We start from the raw sequence: 14,130 nt of genomic DNA on the forward strand, positions 1-14,130 counted from the left end.
AAAAATATAAATGTAATAAGAAAAAACATTTGCATATTTTCATGGAGAATTTGTAACTAATCAGTTATAGCTGGCTTTTTAAAAATTTTATTTATTTGACAAAGCGAGAGAGAGACCACAAGCAGGCAGAGAGGCAGGCAGAGAGAAGGGGGAAGCAGGCTCCCGCTGAGCAGAGAGCTGGATGCAGGGCTCGATCCCAGGACCCCGATTTCATGACCCGAGCCAAAGGCAGAGGCTTAACCCACTGAGCCACCCAGGTGCCCCGTAGCTGACTTTTTAAAAGGAGTTTTTATTTATTTATTTAAGAGAGGGAGAATGAGAGTGGGAAGGGGCAGAGGGAGAGAGAGAGAAAAGCAGACTCCCTACTGAGCAGGGAGTCTGATGTGGGCTCTATCCTAGGACCCAGAGATCACAATGCCAGCCAAAGGCAGACACTTAACCAACTGAGCCACCTAGGTGCTGCTATGGCTGTTTTTATAATACAGTTTGTTTGTTTGTTTGTTTATTTATTTATTTGAAAGAGAGAGAGAGAGAGAGAGAGAGAGAGATCACAAGTAGGTAGAGAGAGAGGGGGAAGGCTCCCCGCCAAGCAGAGAGCCTGATGCAGGCCTTGATCCCAGGACCCTTAGACCATGACCCGAGCTGCAGGCAGAGGCTCAACCCACCCAGGCGCCCACAGTATTTATTTTTTAAGTCTTTTTTTTTTTTTTTTTAAATCAGAACAACAATATAGTATTATTGGTCTTTTAACCTGTATTATGTTACTAGACAGGAAGTGAAAATACTGAACTATCAAGTTCAAGTGTTCATGGTTGACACTGGGATCATTAAAAACAAACAACAGGGGACGTCTATCAAATAAATAAATAAAATCTTAAAAAAAAACAAAAACAAAAACAAAAAAAAATGAACAACGGTATGTAAATGAAAAATTATGATCACCTCTTCTCGGTATGGTCTTCCAAACTGCATAATGAACGGAGTTGGTTCTGGCATATTCCTCATTAACATGTCCCTCTTCAGAAGAAGAGGATTTTCAGTCACTATAACCTGGTGTAACAATAACCTGGTGATAGTTATTTCTTTACTCCTCTCATTTTCTTCTTTCCTTTGTCTCCCTGTATAACTGACATGGAAGAATTGGTGGTACACTATTTATTTAGAATAAATCTACGGAATGCATGCACAGATGGTATCTTCTGAAACTACCTGGGGTTCCCCTGCTTAAGATGAAAGTCCTGATATAATCTGTGCAGCTGCATTTAGCTGCCACTGAGAGCAGTAAGGGTGCTTTCTTGGGAGCCTTCGGCAGCTTCTAGATCACCACAAAATGACTTAGGTAATTTAATTGCGAAAAGAAAAAAAAGCACGAGTGGCTCCACTTCAAGGAAGGTATCTTTACATATAATTTAAGTGAGTCTTGGGTTTAAGAGCAGAGTATAAATCCTTAATTTAGTAGGAAAAATATTTTTATGGTTATGTGTAATACACCTTTACTACCTGCCAAAGAGCCAAACATTTTTCTTCCTTACTTCTTCCTATCTCTCCTTCATCTGCTTTGGAGATAAAAGTGGCATTGATCAATTTCCAGTCATCTTATTTAAATCTAGAATACTTCCTGAAAAGAGGAGACAAAAAGGAAATTACTTGTTCTGGTTTAGGTGGTAAAATACTTGGTAATGCTAGAAGTTATAATTCCTTTTTTTTTTTAAGTTTTTTTGTTTTTGTTTTTTTAAAGATTTTATTTATTTATTTGATAGACGGAGATCACAAGTAGGCAGAGAGGCAGGCAGAGAGAGAGGAGGAAGCAGGCTCCCTGTTGTGTAGAGATCCTGATGTGGGGCTTGATTTCAGGACCCTGGGATCATGACCTGAGCCGAAGGCAGAAGCTTTAACCAACTGAGTCACCCAGCTGCCCCTATCATTTCTTTTTTTAAAAGGCTTTATTTGTTTGTTTTAAAGATTTTATTTCTTTATTTGAAAGACAGGGAGAGCACTGAGTAGGGAGGAGGAGTAGAGGTAGAGAGAGAAGCAAACTCTTCAATGAGCAGGGAGCCTGACATGGGGCTCAATTTCAGGAAAATAGGATCATGACAGGAGCCAAAAGCAGACACTTAATCAACTGAGCCAGGTGTCCCAAAAGACTTCTTTGTTTTAGAGAAGGAGACAGAGAGCAAGACAGCACTCACGAGTGGGGGGAGGAGCAGAGGCCAGAGAGAGGCAGAAAAACAGACTCCCCACTGAGTGTAGAGCCTGATGCAGGTCTCCATCCCAGAACTGTGAGATCATGACCTGACCCAAAACCAAGGTCTCAGACTTAACTGACTCAGCCACCCAAGTGCCCTTACAAGTTATAATATCAAAGTTATAAACTCACAACTTCAGTAAATGTGGTGCTAAATTTTTGTATAATAATAGCTAAGAGTTGCTGATTATGAACTATGTTCCAAAGAATGTGGTAAGTCTTTTACATGTATAATTGCATTTAGTTCCCTCAACATAATACCAAGTTGTAGGTAATATAACCATTTTACAGAATAGGAAACCTCATCTCAGGTGGATTAAAGTTACCATGACATAGCTTGTAAATGGCAGGATCCAAACATAACAGTTTATCTGACTTCAAAGCTGTAACTCTAAACTACTCAGTCATTTTCCTATACCTATATCTGAATCCCCAGATTCACCGTCACATTAATTTGCTATATTATTATTAATTATAATCATGACTTTTCATTCAGCAGATAACTACTAAGTGGCAGTTTTGTGCTACTCTGGAAGAAAAGCAAATTAAATCCTGTACAACCCTCAGAGTCACAAAAAATGGAAAAAGGTAGAGAGATGAGCACACTGTAATTTTAAAACCTACTAGCCAAGCAGTACTACCCACATTGCACCCTGACTGCTGACATACATGATCACCAACCGCGCTCACAATGTGAGAGAAATGCCCTCTTTCCTTTGTGCGGCAGCATGGTGGTTTGTAAGCAGCTAAGAGCCTCTAGATCGAGGCTGTTGGCGTACAAGTGCCAGTCTTGCTGATTGTAGCTCTATTTCCTTGGGAAAGTCCTGTGTTGGTGTGTCTCCAGCTGTGAAGAAAGGAATAAAAGCAGCCCTTGATCTTGGGGATGCCTAGATGGCTTAGTTGGTTAAGCGTCTGCATTTGGCTCAGGTCATAATCTCAGGGTCCTGGGATCCTGGAGCCCTGCATCTGGCTCCCTACTCAGCAGGGAGTATGCTTCTCCCTCTCACTCTGCCCTTCCTCTCTGCTTCTGCTCTCTCTCTCTCTTAAATGAATAAATAAAATCTTAAAAAAAAAAAAAAAAGCAGCAGAGACTTTACAGGGGGGTGTTGTGAGGGTCATTATATCTATTGCTTAGAACAGCCCTGGGCAAGGAAGTGTTAGCCATTATTGATGTGAATGTTCAAACCTACTCATTTTCTAACCAGTATTTTCGAGTTTTGATTCTTCCCTCAACTACTTGGGTAGAACTTGGGTGCCACTAAATTTTGTCCTATGTATTTATTATTTTTGGTTGGCGAGGGCTACTCATTTTCTCACACCTAGCCATTTCTACCCTTTCCTAGAAAATCTTACCCATTTTTTCTTATATTATCATTCAATTTTTTTTTTTTTTTTTTAAGAGAAACAGTGAGCAAGCAGGAATAGGGGTGGACAGAAGGAGAGTAAGAGAGGAGAAAGAATCTTAAGCAGGATCCATGTGGGGCTCGATCTCATGACCCAGAGGTCAAGACCTGAGCCAAAATCAAGAGTCAGACACTTAACTGACTGAGCCACACAGGCACTCCTATTCTTATTCAATTTCAGATCCTCAGTCCTCTTCCTTATGTTCTGCAAGGCTACCATCCTGATTGCCAGACAGGATGGCTATCAGTCAGAACAGAAGATCTTTTGGAAGATAGAATAAAGCCAGAGGGTTGATTATATGAGGACATAAACTTCCTGGGCATATTTGCTCAACTCCTTTGTAACTGGTTGTGCTAAAACATTTTTGCTTGTTGCTACCACATCTAGGTAACAGAGTTGATACCCATGGAAAGAGAAAGTGTTTCTTCTTTATTTTTCAACTTGTTATAGAAAATGTTGAAGAATATGAGGTCCAGGAAAGATCCCTGTATAATACAATAGGAAAACTAAAGCTGCCACAGACCATGATACCTGGATTTAGAAGAGCACCTGGCCCTTCCTCATTTTTAAATACTGTTAATATGAGTTGTGGTTTCTGTACCTGGGTAGACATCAGAATCACCTGGTATGCTTGTTAAAGACACAGATTATTCCTTGCTTTCCGCCTCTCCCACCCTCCTTCTCACCTCCATCTCCAATAACCTGATCCATTAACTTGGAAGTAAGGCCTTGGGATCTGTATTTTTCAAGCTCTGGGAATCAGTGTCCAAGATTATTTATATGTGTATTCGTGAGACATAGACTTTATAATTTAAAAATGATAAAACTCTTATTTTTCTAAACTGACATTGAAAATGATCTTATTTGAAAAGAAGATCCAATTTCACTTAACAGCCTGCTTTTTTGAGTTCTGATGAAATCAGATGGAGAGAAAGGGTTAAGAGTAATCAGTCATTTTTAGCTTATTAGAATTAAAGGATCAGAATTTTTAAGTTGGAAGAGATACGAAATATAAACTCAAATTTCTTCATTTTGCAGACAGGGAAGCCATTCCTTCTGCATAATGGAAGACTGATGAGAACACTGAGCTCCACAGACATCATGACCTTCCAAAGCAATATGGTTAACTAGAACAAAATTCTTGATTTCCAAAATACTTGATGGTTCCTTTATTTCTTTCATAATCACCCAAGTGGATTGGATCTGCTTCTCACTTTTATAATTCAATTTTTTTTTAATTGAACCACAGTCAACACACAATGTTACATCAGTTTCAAGTGACTTTTTTCTCATTTTATGGCATTTAAGCAAACCAAACTAAGTGGACTTTTTTAAACAAACAAACAAACATGGGAATAGTAACTATATGTAGCATCCTTCTCATCACATACCTCTTAGAATCACATTTTGAGAATTAAATGCAATCTTACCTTTAAGAGGCACCTTGACATCAAGGCCATAGAATAAAGGCAAGAGAGAAGAACAAGAATAGAAACAGAAACTGCAGAAGAAAAAGAAGAAGATTATGTAAATCTGAAAATTTTTGTACTGTCATTTATGTCGTATAAAACCTCAAGCTTTTCCAGTTTGCTCAAGTCTCATCACTTGTCACATACATACCTTCTGTCACATACAAGTACCTTCTGTTTAAAAAAAAAAAAAACAACTGTATGTTTTACTTATCTATTGACAAAATAATTCGATGAATAACCAGAGTCAACTAACATCAGCTCATACATCTTGGAATCCTGAGGGGGTCTAATAGATAATGGAATTAAGCTTGTAATTTTATAAATGAAAAACATAAGCGCCAAAGAGTTAGTCAACAGTCTAATTGCCTGTAATGTTATAGCATAATAAAGCCTGGAGGTTAGCCCTCCTAAGTCCTACTTCAGTCCATACTATAGTCTACTTGTTAGTGTGTGGCAGGGTCTACCAAAAATACAAAAATATGATCAGAGCATACATTTATTCTTAAGGCTATCACTGTTTGGTTAATGTGACAGGTTTCAGGGTAAGGCAGAGCAGGAAGAATATTAATATGTAAGGTAAAGATATGATAAATTATCTACCATGGGATATTTCTGAGGTAGAAATGGGGACACTATTAGTAATTACACCAGGGCAGCAGGCATAACCTGGGTGTGCCCTGGAGGAGTGAGGATCTATAGTATAAAACGGGCTTGCACATCAGAGGACACTTTGGAAAATGAATGCATGATACTGTTCGAACCTCTGTGCTTCTCAGATAGTTCTCTCCTTCTTGACTCAGAAGTTAAATGGAGTCTGATTTGTCTCTCTTCTCTGAGAACCTTCAAAAAGAAGCAGATACTTGGGGGGACAGACATGCTTATGTAGCAATGGAACATAACCAACTGCCTACTAATTATTAAAGGTCACAAGTCAGATTTTTTTTTTTTCCTTCTTCAAATATCAATTTCCTTGGTGATTACTCTTACAGAGTCTGTCTTTAACCTTGTTGTCACGATTCAGGAGCATTCTGTTGCCCACGACATCTTTGAATAAGGGTTGTCTATGGTTTTCTCATGTTGAGCACATTATCCACATGTGTCTTGTAATGCCGTTGTTTATAGGACTCTTGCTTCACTGTAGCAAAATTGTATGGTCAAATTATAAATATGGTGCCAGGAGCCACGTATTGGTGACTTTTAATTAGTCTGGGAAGCAGAAACTCTGTCCTTCTTTTTCAGTCCTTGAAGATGGAGAGTGGTAAAATGACACCCATAGCAGGAGAAGATGTAGGGAATGGGAGGCTTCCACTACTCCTCTGAGGAGCTCAGACACCGGCGCTACCTCTCAGGGCATCAGGAGATACCCATCACCTCATTGGCCATGAGATTCTTTGTCCAGGCAGTGTGGTGAGCCAAGTGTAGCACCTAGAGTCAGACACCCTAACCTCCGGACTTGATTTGCCATGGACTGGTTATATGGTTCTAGGCAAGTTGTTTATCTCTCTGGGCTGTTGTACTGTCTGCATAAAAGGGGATCCCGATATCTACTGTGCCCATCTCACAGAGTAACTCTGCATGGGAGTCAGTGAAGCCAATGACCCGGGGAGTGCTCGGGAGGAGGTAAAGCTGCACAGCTGAGGCAGTTCTGCTGTCTGTAGTTATCAAGTGACGTATGCTGCGTCCATGGAAATTAGGGACAAAGATGGGATATCTCAGGTCCCCTCAGGAGGTGTTCAAGTATCCCAAGGAAAATAAAGAGAGTATTTCTGGTAAGTGATCTTTCGCATTTTCTCTAGGCGTGTATGTATGAGAATGGAGGCAAAGGGAATAGAAGGTGTGTCACAACCCTCATCTCTCATTCAAAGCTCCAGTCAGAAACCAACCAGATTGTTTTGAAGTGGCTTAATTTACTATTATATGTGGAATATACCGCTTTGATAGCTGAAGAATCCTCGTTTGCCATCATGTACATTACCCCATTACCATAAATGGTTAAGAAGTTCAGATATGCGACACGACATATTCAGGAAATTCTGACAGGGAACATAATCTTAATATCTTGCCTCCTAAAATTTCCATGAAATTTATTAAGAAAATGTCTATGGGAGTGATATTAATAGATATATTAAAAATCTACCCCCCCAACTTACAATTTGTTTTTCCTTAGATGAATGGGGACTGAACCAAACTAAAGTTTCTGGTTTTAATTCTGACTTCCTCCTTCAGTCAGCACAGAAAATGACTAAAACCAGGAGCTTCAAAAATGTAGAAAATGAAGAACAGGCATGTGGTCTGACAAGCAGGGAAGCTGGGAACAACCCCTTGCCTCTTGTGGGTCTCCCTGCCAAACCCTGGGAAGTCAGACTCAGTTTGCGACACTCTACCTTTGCCTCATTCAGTCTTACAGTGCTAAATAGCACATTCTGGAAATGAGAACCATTCAAATTTAAAATTTTGCAGAGGATGTATACTTTATGTTTGGAAATTTATAAAATTATACTTCTTAATCAAGCACTTTCAGAGTTTTGTCATTTTCACATAAGTAACTTCAATGGTTCTTCATGGAACCCAGGAGAAAAGGTGAGGGCAAGCTTTATCATCCCTTATTTTATCGGTAAGGCTTAGACACAAGTCTAAGTCACATACTAAGGTCAAATAGATATGGAAAGCCTACATAAGAATCCAGGTGCTTATGGTCTGGCTACTGGCCCTTACCGATTCCCTATGACCTCACATTTAGGGAGAATTAAAGAAGCAACCTGGATGAATAAAATCCTATAGATGGTTTTTTTTTTCTTCTTGGGTGCCCACAGGAGATGCTAGAAAATTGCTGTATTCTTTTGCAACACAGGAATTCAGACTGGAATTCTAGAGAAAGTCTCTTGCCCTCCTTGCTGTGTTCCTAGCACTGGTGCTCCAGGCATCATGGGTGGGAGCATTCTTTGTTGTGTGAGACTGTTTACCTCACTGCAGCTTGCTTGGCACCCATATGAACCCTCTCCCTTCTCCGGCTATGCACATTCTGCAATGCCCTCTTTAGGAACTACTATGCATTACCCCTGAAAGTGCTGGTTGACTTGGAGGACTCTTTCTGGCCATTGGGGGAAGTGACATGAGGGCATAATAACCATGTGTCAGCCTAAGTTTTTGGACTTACTGTCAAGGGGACACTGCAGCTTGGGAAGAAAGGGCTTTTTGTGAAGAATAACAAGAATGGTTTTTTTTTTTCCCCAAAAAGCTATCAAAAAAGATTTTTAAAAGAAAGAGCAAAGTAGAGTCACAAAACTCAAAATGAAGTTTTAGAAAGGAAATGAAGGTAAGAAAGGGGAAACTGAGGAAAGAAAACATGCGTAGAAAAGAACAGGAATCAACACAAAAGGCAAACATGTCCAGGCGAGGTTGCTGAAGGCAGAACCTTTGCTGCAATGCAGGCGCCTGCCTGGCGGTGAGAGTCATACTGTCACTACACCTGCCTGGGCACGACACACAGTAACTAAGAAGAAATGAAACACAACGAGTGAAACTCCTATTATTTTCTGATCTAAAGCGTAAAGACTGAAATTCATACTGAACACATACCTTTTCTTCTAAGTCCTTTATCTGTCGTTTCTGGATGTCTGTTTTATCTTCTAAGTCACGAATTCTCTGAAGAAAGAAAAAAAAACCCAAAGAGTTAGTGGGCATTAAGTTAAAAAGATAAGTTAACAAGAAGACTGTTCACCAACCTAAAACACAGAACTTGCTATGAAAACATTAACATTGGTACTCGCAGCTGGAAACATCACAAATCCAGGAGATTGGATGTTTCAAAAATCACCCACACTTGTGGTGCAAAAGCTAATTATACATATTATACATATATTTAAAAATTTGCTGCCCCTGTCTACTGCATGCATCCCTCCAGACCCTATCCCTCTGAGGGACGGGTGGTTCATATCCCACTGCTCTTGGGCTTGACCATGAGACCTGTTTGGCAGGTGGCATGTGTGTAGGAGTGAGGAGCTGGAAGGCCACTTCCTCATAGAGATAGCAGTATGTCCCAGAACTAGTGAGCAAGAAACTAACTTTGTCATGGTCATTTGGATTGGGATTTTTGGTTGTTTATTACTACAGTTAAAAATGGCTGAAGGTGAACAAACATATGCAAACAATCCCATTGTTTTTTGCTACTACCCTTTCTTTCCAACCTTATTTCAACTCTGCTTCAGGGTGGAATTTCATTACAAAACAGGATTTGCCAATTCTCATAAAACCAAGTAGAGATTATACTTCACTAAAAATTCCAAAGAGGGAAGTGATTAAATTAGGGGAAAACTAAACATAGTAAAAATAGCACAAGTAATCCTAAAGACAAAAATGTTAGTCCGGAACTGTCTGTGAACTTACCTGTCAACTACATGATAAAATTCCAGTGATTTAAATAACACAGATTTGAAACCAAGATTACATAGACAATTATTTGCAAGTGAAAAATAGTCTTCCAATTTCGATCTGGCAATCCAAAGGCCTTTTAGGTTTACAGCACATGGGTATACAGTGTCAGCTTGTTATTTTAATGCCTCTTTTGGAAATAATCAGAAAATGGGGAATTGGAGTCTGAGAAGAAAACAGTGGAAACTAAATGCGGTGATAATATAGAAAGAGAGGTTTTTATAATGCAGTGTGGGGAGAAAAAGGGAAAGCTAGAACAAAGAATACTTGAACTTGGAAATCCTATCTCCCTTTTCTTTGAAACAGTGGTTCTCAATTGAGGATGACTCTGCCCCTCAGGGGATATTTGGCAATGTCTGGACATTTTTTAAAGTTAGTTAATTTAATTTGAAGTATAAGATTCAGTGGTTTTAGAATTTCACAAAGTGGTGTGACCATCATCACTGTCTGACTGGACATTTTGGAATCACATGTGGTCACTAATCACATCTGGGATGAGGGGCAGAGCCCAGGATGATACATAGGACAGCCCCCTACCATAGTTATCTTACCAAATGCAGGGACTGAAGAGACTGAGGAGTCTGGTTTAAAGGGAAGGGGTTAAGGTGCATGCAGGAGTGGATGAGAAGTTTTGATCAGAGAGATTATCAATGCTGACCTTGAAATTAGAGGATAAATGAATGCTGGGTAAAGGAAGGGGCCTGGATGCTAATAGTGTGGGTACATGAGAGTGATGTGTGCGCTTGTATGTATTTCCAGGCACCAAAGCTACTCAATAAAACAATACATTTGCTAGACATTTCCACCTTGAGTTTGCACATAATTCCTTGATATGTCTACTGGATGTGGAGGCAGTATTCTATCAATAAAATCATGGGCCTGTGAGATTACTGCAGTGTCTTTTTTTTTTTTTTTAAGATTTTATTTGTTTATTTCAGAGAGAGACAGTGAGAGAGAGCATGATAGGCAAGAAGGTCAGAGGGATAAGCAGACCCCTCCATGGAGCTGGGAGCTGGATGCGGGACTTGATCCTGGGACTCTGGGACTGTGACCTGAGCTGAAGGCAGTTGCTTAACCAACTGAGCCACCCAGGCACCCACTGCAGTGTCTCTTCAGCCATCAAATGTATGCTTGTTGGGCAACTTCCTACATAGGACAGGACTTTGCTAGATGTAATGGAGAGTCCAGATACCAGTGAGTTCTTGATTTCAAAGAAGCATTCCAATCAGATGGGGAGACGAAGTTGGAAACACAGGGAAAACCAGCTCAAGTAGAAAAGATAAATGATGGCAAAACCATGGTTAACTTCATCACCAATCTCTAGTAGCCAGGACACTGTTGAGTACAAAGAAGCTGTCTCTACATGTTGATGACATGAGTTATTTCTGATAATGTGTGTTGCATGCTCTATTTCCTTTTCCTTCCCAACCGCTTGCCATCTAATCCAAGAAGGAACCCTGTCAGGTCCAAATCAGATCCCTTTTCTACCTATCTTTTCTGTATTGCTAATAAGTCCACCAAATCACTGTTACTGGCATCAGCACTGGCGTGACAGCTCACTGCCAGCCCTTCCTGTTTCTAATTTAGTACATCCATCTACAGCAGCTGTGTGGATTCCTGACATATGAAATCATCAGGGTAGTCCCTGAGTTTAAGGGGGAGAGGAAGAGGAATAAGAATAAGGGAGATGTCGGGGTGCCTGGGTGGCTCAGTGGGTTAAAGCCTCTGCCTTCGGCTCAGGTCATGATCCCAGGGTCCTGGGATCAAGCCCTGCATTGGGCTTTCTGCTCAGCAGGGAGCCTGCTTCCTCCTCTCTCTGCCTGCCTCTCTGCCTACTTGTGATCTCTGTCTGAAATAAATAAAATCTTTAGGGGCGCCTGGGTGGCTCAGTGGGTTAAAGCCTCTGCCTTCAGCTCGGGTCATGATCTCAGGGTCTTGGGATCGGGCCCCGCGTTGGGCTTTCTGCTCAGCAGGGAACCTGCTTCCCTTCCTCTCTCTCTGCCTGCCTCTCTGCCTACTTGTGATCTCTCTCTGTCAAATAAATAAATAAAAATCTTTTAAAAATAAACAAATAAAATCTTAAAAAAAAAAAAAAAAGAATAAGGGAGATGTAGCTAAGCTACACTCAGAATATAAGCCCAACTCTTTTAAGGTCCAACATGATTTAGCCTTGACTTACCACTCCAACTTCACCTCATGACCACCCTCTTGGCTCTCTCTGCTCCATTTTTATGGCCTTCTCTCTGTTCCTCGAATATTCCAAATGTTCCCACAATAAAGACTTAGACTCTGTTGTCCCTATCTTCAGGGACACTTTGCCAAGATCTTTGTGTGACTGGTCCCTGGATTTTAGACATCTTTAGAGAGGCCTGGTCTGACTAGCCAATCTAAAGTGGCGAATCCTTTACTCCCAATTTTTTTCTCCACAGCACTCACAGACACTCTCTAAACTGTCTTGGTCATTGTTTTTTGTGTTGTTGTTTTAACTCCCTTCATCTGTAGGATAGATAGATGAGAACAGTGATATTTATGTCTTTGTCCACTGTCACGTTCCTAGTCTCTGGCACAAGCAGGCCCTCAATATGGTTGTGAAAGAGTGTGTAACAGGGTACACAGGATAGTTTTTTTTTTTTTTTTTTTTTTTTTTTTTTTTTTTTTTAGTAGTATGCAGTCCATTATTATCAGGGAGAACATCCTAAGGGAAACAGATCCTAAACTGGGACTGGAAAAGATGAGAACATTTAGATAAATTAAGCAGACATGGAAGGGCATTTTAGGAGTGACCAGGCAAACAAAGGCTTGGAGGTGGGAGTCATGGCCCAAGTAGTACCAGGAAGAGGTCTGCATGAGTAGAGAGGGAGGTACACTCTGCAGATTATCTCAGATCAGATTTTCAGGGAAGGGGTAAGCTAGCTAATGAAGGACATGGAAAGATCTGCATAGGACCAGATTCAACTGGAAACTGGGATCATGGAGGCTTCTGAGGAAGAATGTACCATCAGAAAAGGTGAAAGAATCTGCAGTGAAATGCATGATGAACTAAGGAGAGGAGAGCTGGAAGTCTTCCCCACAACTGGGTCCCCAAGGCACACCACATATGGTTTTTTATGCCCCTTGTCAAGAGACATCAATTATAGTTATTTTTCTTTGAATTAGTCTCCTGTGACTCCATCAGTAGGTCCTCAGCTTTGTAAAGGCAGGGTCCATGCAAACTCTCTATGTCTGGCATGGTGTTCAAAGTCTAGGAAGTGCACTTTTAAACATCCGACTGAACAAATGCATAGATGATGGAATCGGGTTACATCAGAGGACATCTGGCTGAAGCTGGGCCTGCTGCAGTATTGAAAGGTCCTTTATATGCCTTGGGTTAAAAGTATGGACAAAATGCAATAGCTTCAAAAACACTTCAGGAGAGGGGCACCTGGGTGGCTCAGTGGGTTAAGCCTCTGCTTTTGGCTCAGGTCATGATCTCAGGGTCCTAGATAGAGCCCCGCATCAGGCTCTCTGCTCGGCAGGGATCCTGCTTCCCACTCTCTCTCTGCCTGCCTGCCTCTCTCCCTACTTGTGATCTCTCTCTCTCTCTCTGCCAAATAAAATAAATAAAATATTAAAAAAAAACATTTCAGGAGAAATGCTAGATGGATGCAGTGCTATATTAACTATTAGAGATAAAGGACAAAGAAGACTCCAGGGTTTCCAGCCTGAGTGCTTCAGGAAATGGTAATTCTACTGACAAGGCAGGCAGATGGGGAAAGAAGGGAGCAGTAAGGATAAGAATGAATATTTAGCTCTGTTTCATATGTGAAACATTCAAAGAGAAATGTCCAATGAATAGTTAGAAATATGCTCTCGGATTTAACTGGATCATACACTGATGTATGACAAATTCTGGCCAAGAACTTCTGGAATAATTCTCTCAAATCAAAACTACTGATTACAATGACAGACAAAGAGTAAGAAATAATAACTAGAAAAGGCATTTTCTAGTGAACATTTGCTTGAGAGATAGAGAATTTCAGAGTCCAGAGTGCTAACCATTACAATGGGAATCTGTGGGGCTTAGAAATGTAACATACCTATCCATTCAGACTGATAACTTAAAGCAAACAAAACCATGTCTTTCAGGAGTGAATCACCTTAGCTGGTTAAAGACTCAAAAGAGATGATAAGCTTTTAATCATAAACGAATTGAGATAATAATTTGTACATCTTAAAAATAAACACTGCTGTGACTCCACGGCACAACTGATTAGTCGAAATTAATTAAATGCTATTGTAACCTAAGAAATTTATGCAGAGGACATTTTCATTCCCCAATGAATGATGCCAGGAAGTCTATTATTAAAGGATTTGAACACTCTTTCCAGGGTCAAAAAAATCAAAAAAGTTTATGATGGAATCTGAAGGGCCAATGAAATAATCATGCATGCGTTGACCATCTCCAGGACAAATGGCTGCCGAGTTCCCCTGTTACCTTGGATAGTCTGTCCAACTATAAAGATTCACAGAACCCCTGGCTACATAGTAGGTATGCTAAGTGTCCTGTTCCCTGTAAACTGGTCTTACTGGTGCCATAAA

At 40.4% G+C, this 14,130-nt stretch overlaps 1 protein-coding gene across 7 annotated transcripts in view; it reads right to left on the reverse strand.

Moving 5' to 3' along the window:
• Nucleotides 1-14,130, reverse strand: part of JAKMIP2 (janus kinase and microtubule interacting protein 2) — a 175,537-nt gene that overhangs the window by 9,375 nt on the left and 152,032 nt on the right. For 3 of the 7 annotated variants that reach the window (XM_059174980.1, XM_059174979.1, XM_059174985.1), the window contains 2 exons: nucleotides 8,701-8,766; nucleotides 5,194-5,961 (listed from right to left, as the gene is read on the reverse strand). In XM_059174980.1, coding sequence (XP_059030963.1) covers nucleotides 5,815-5,961; nucleotides 8,701-8,766 — 213 coding nt within the window. In that variant the 3' untranslated portion in view covers nucleotides 5,194-5,814. Of the gene's footprint in view, nucleotides 1-5,079; nucleotides 5,151-5,192; nucleotides 5,962-8,700; nucleotides 8,767-14,130 lie in introns of those variants that run through there. The other 4 variants (XM_059174984.1, XM_059174982.1, XM_059174981.1 and 1 more) reach the window with 3 other exon arrangements.

This window comes from Mustela lutreola, chromosome 5 (genome assembly GCF_030435805.1).
Source record: "Mustela lutreola isolate mMusLut2 chromosome 5, mMusLut2.pri, whole genome shotgun sequence".
In the NCBI taxonomy this organism is placed as follows: Eukaryota; Metazoa; Chordata; class Mammalia; order Carnivora; family Mustelidae; genus Mustela; species Mustela lutreola.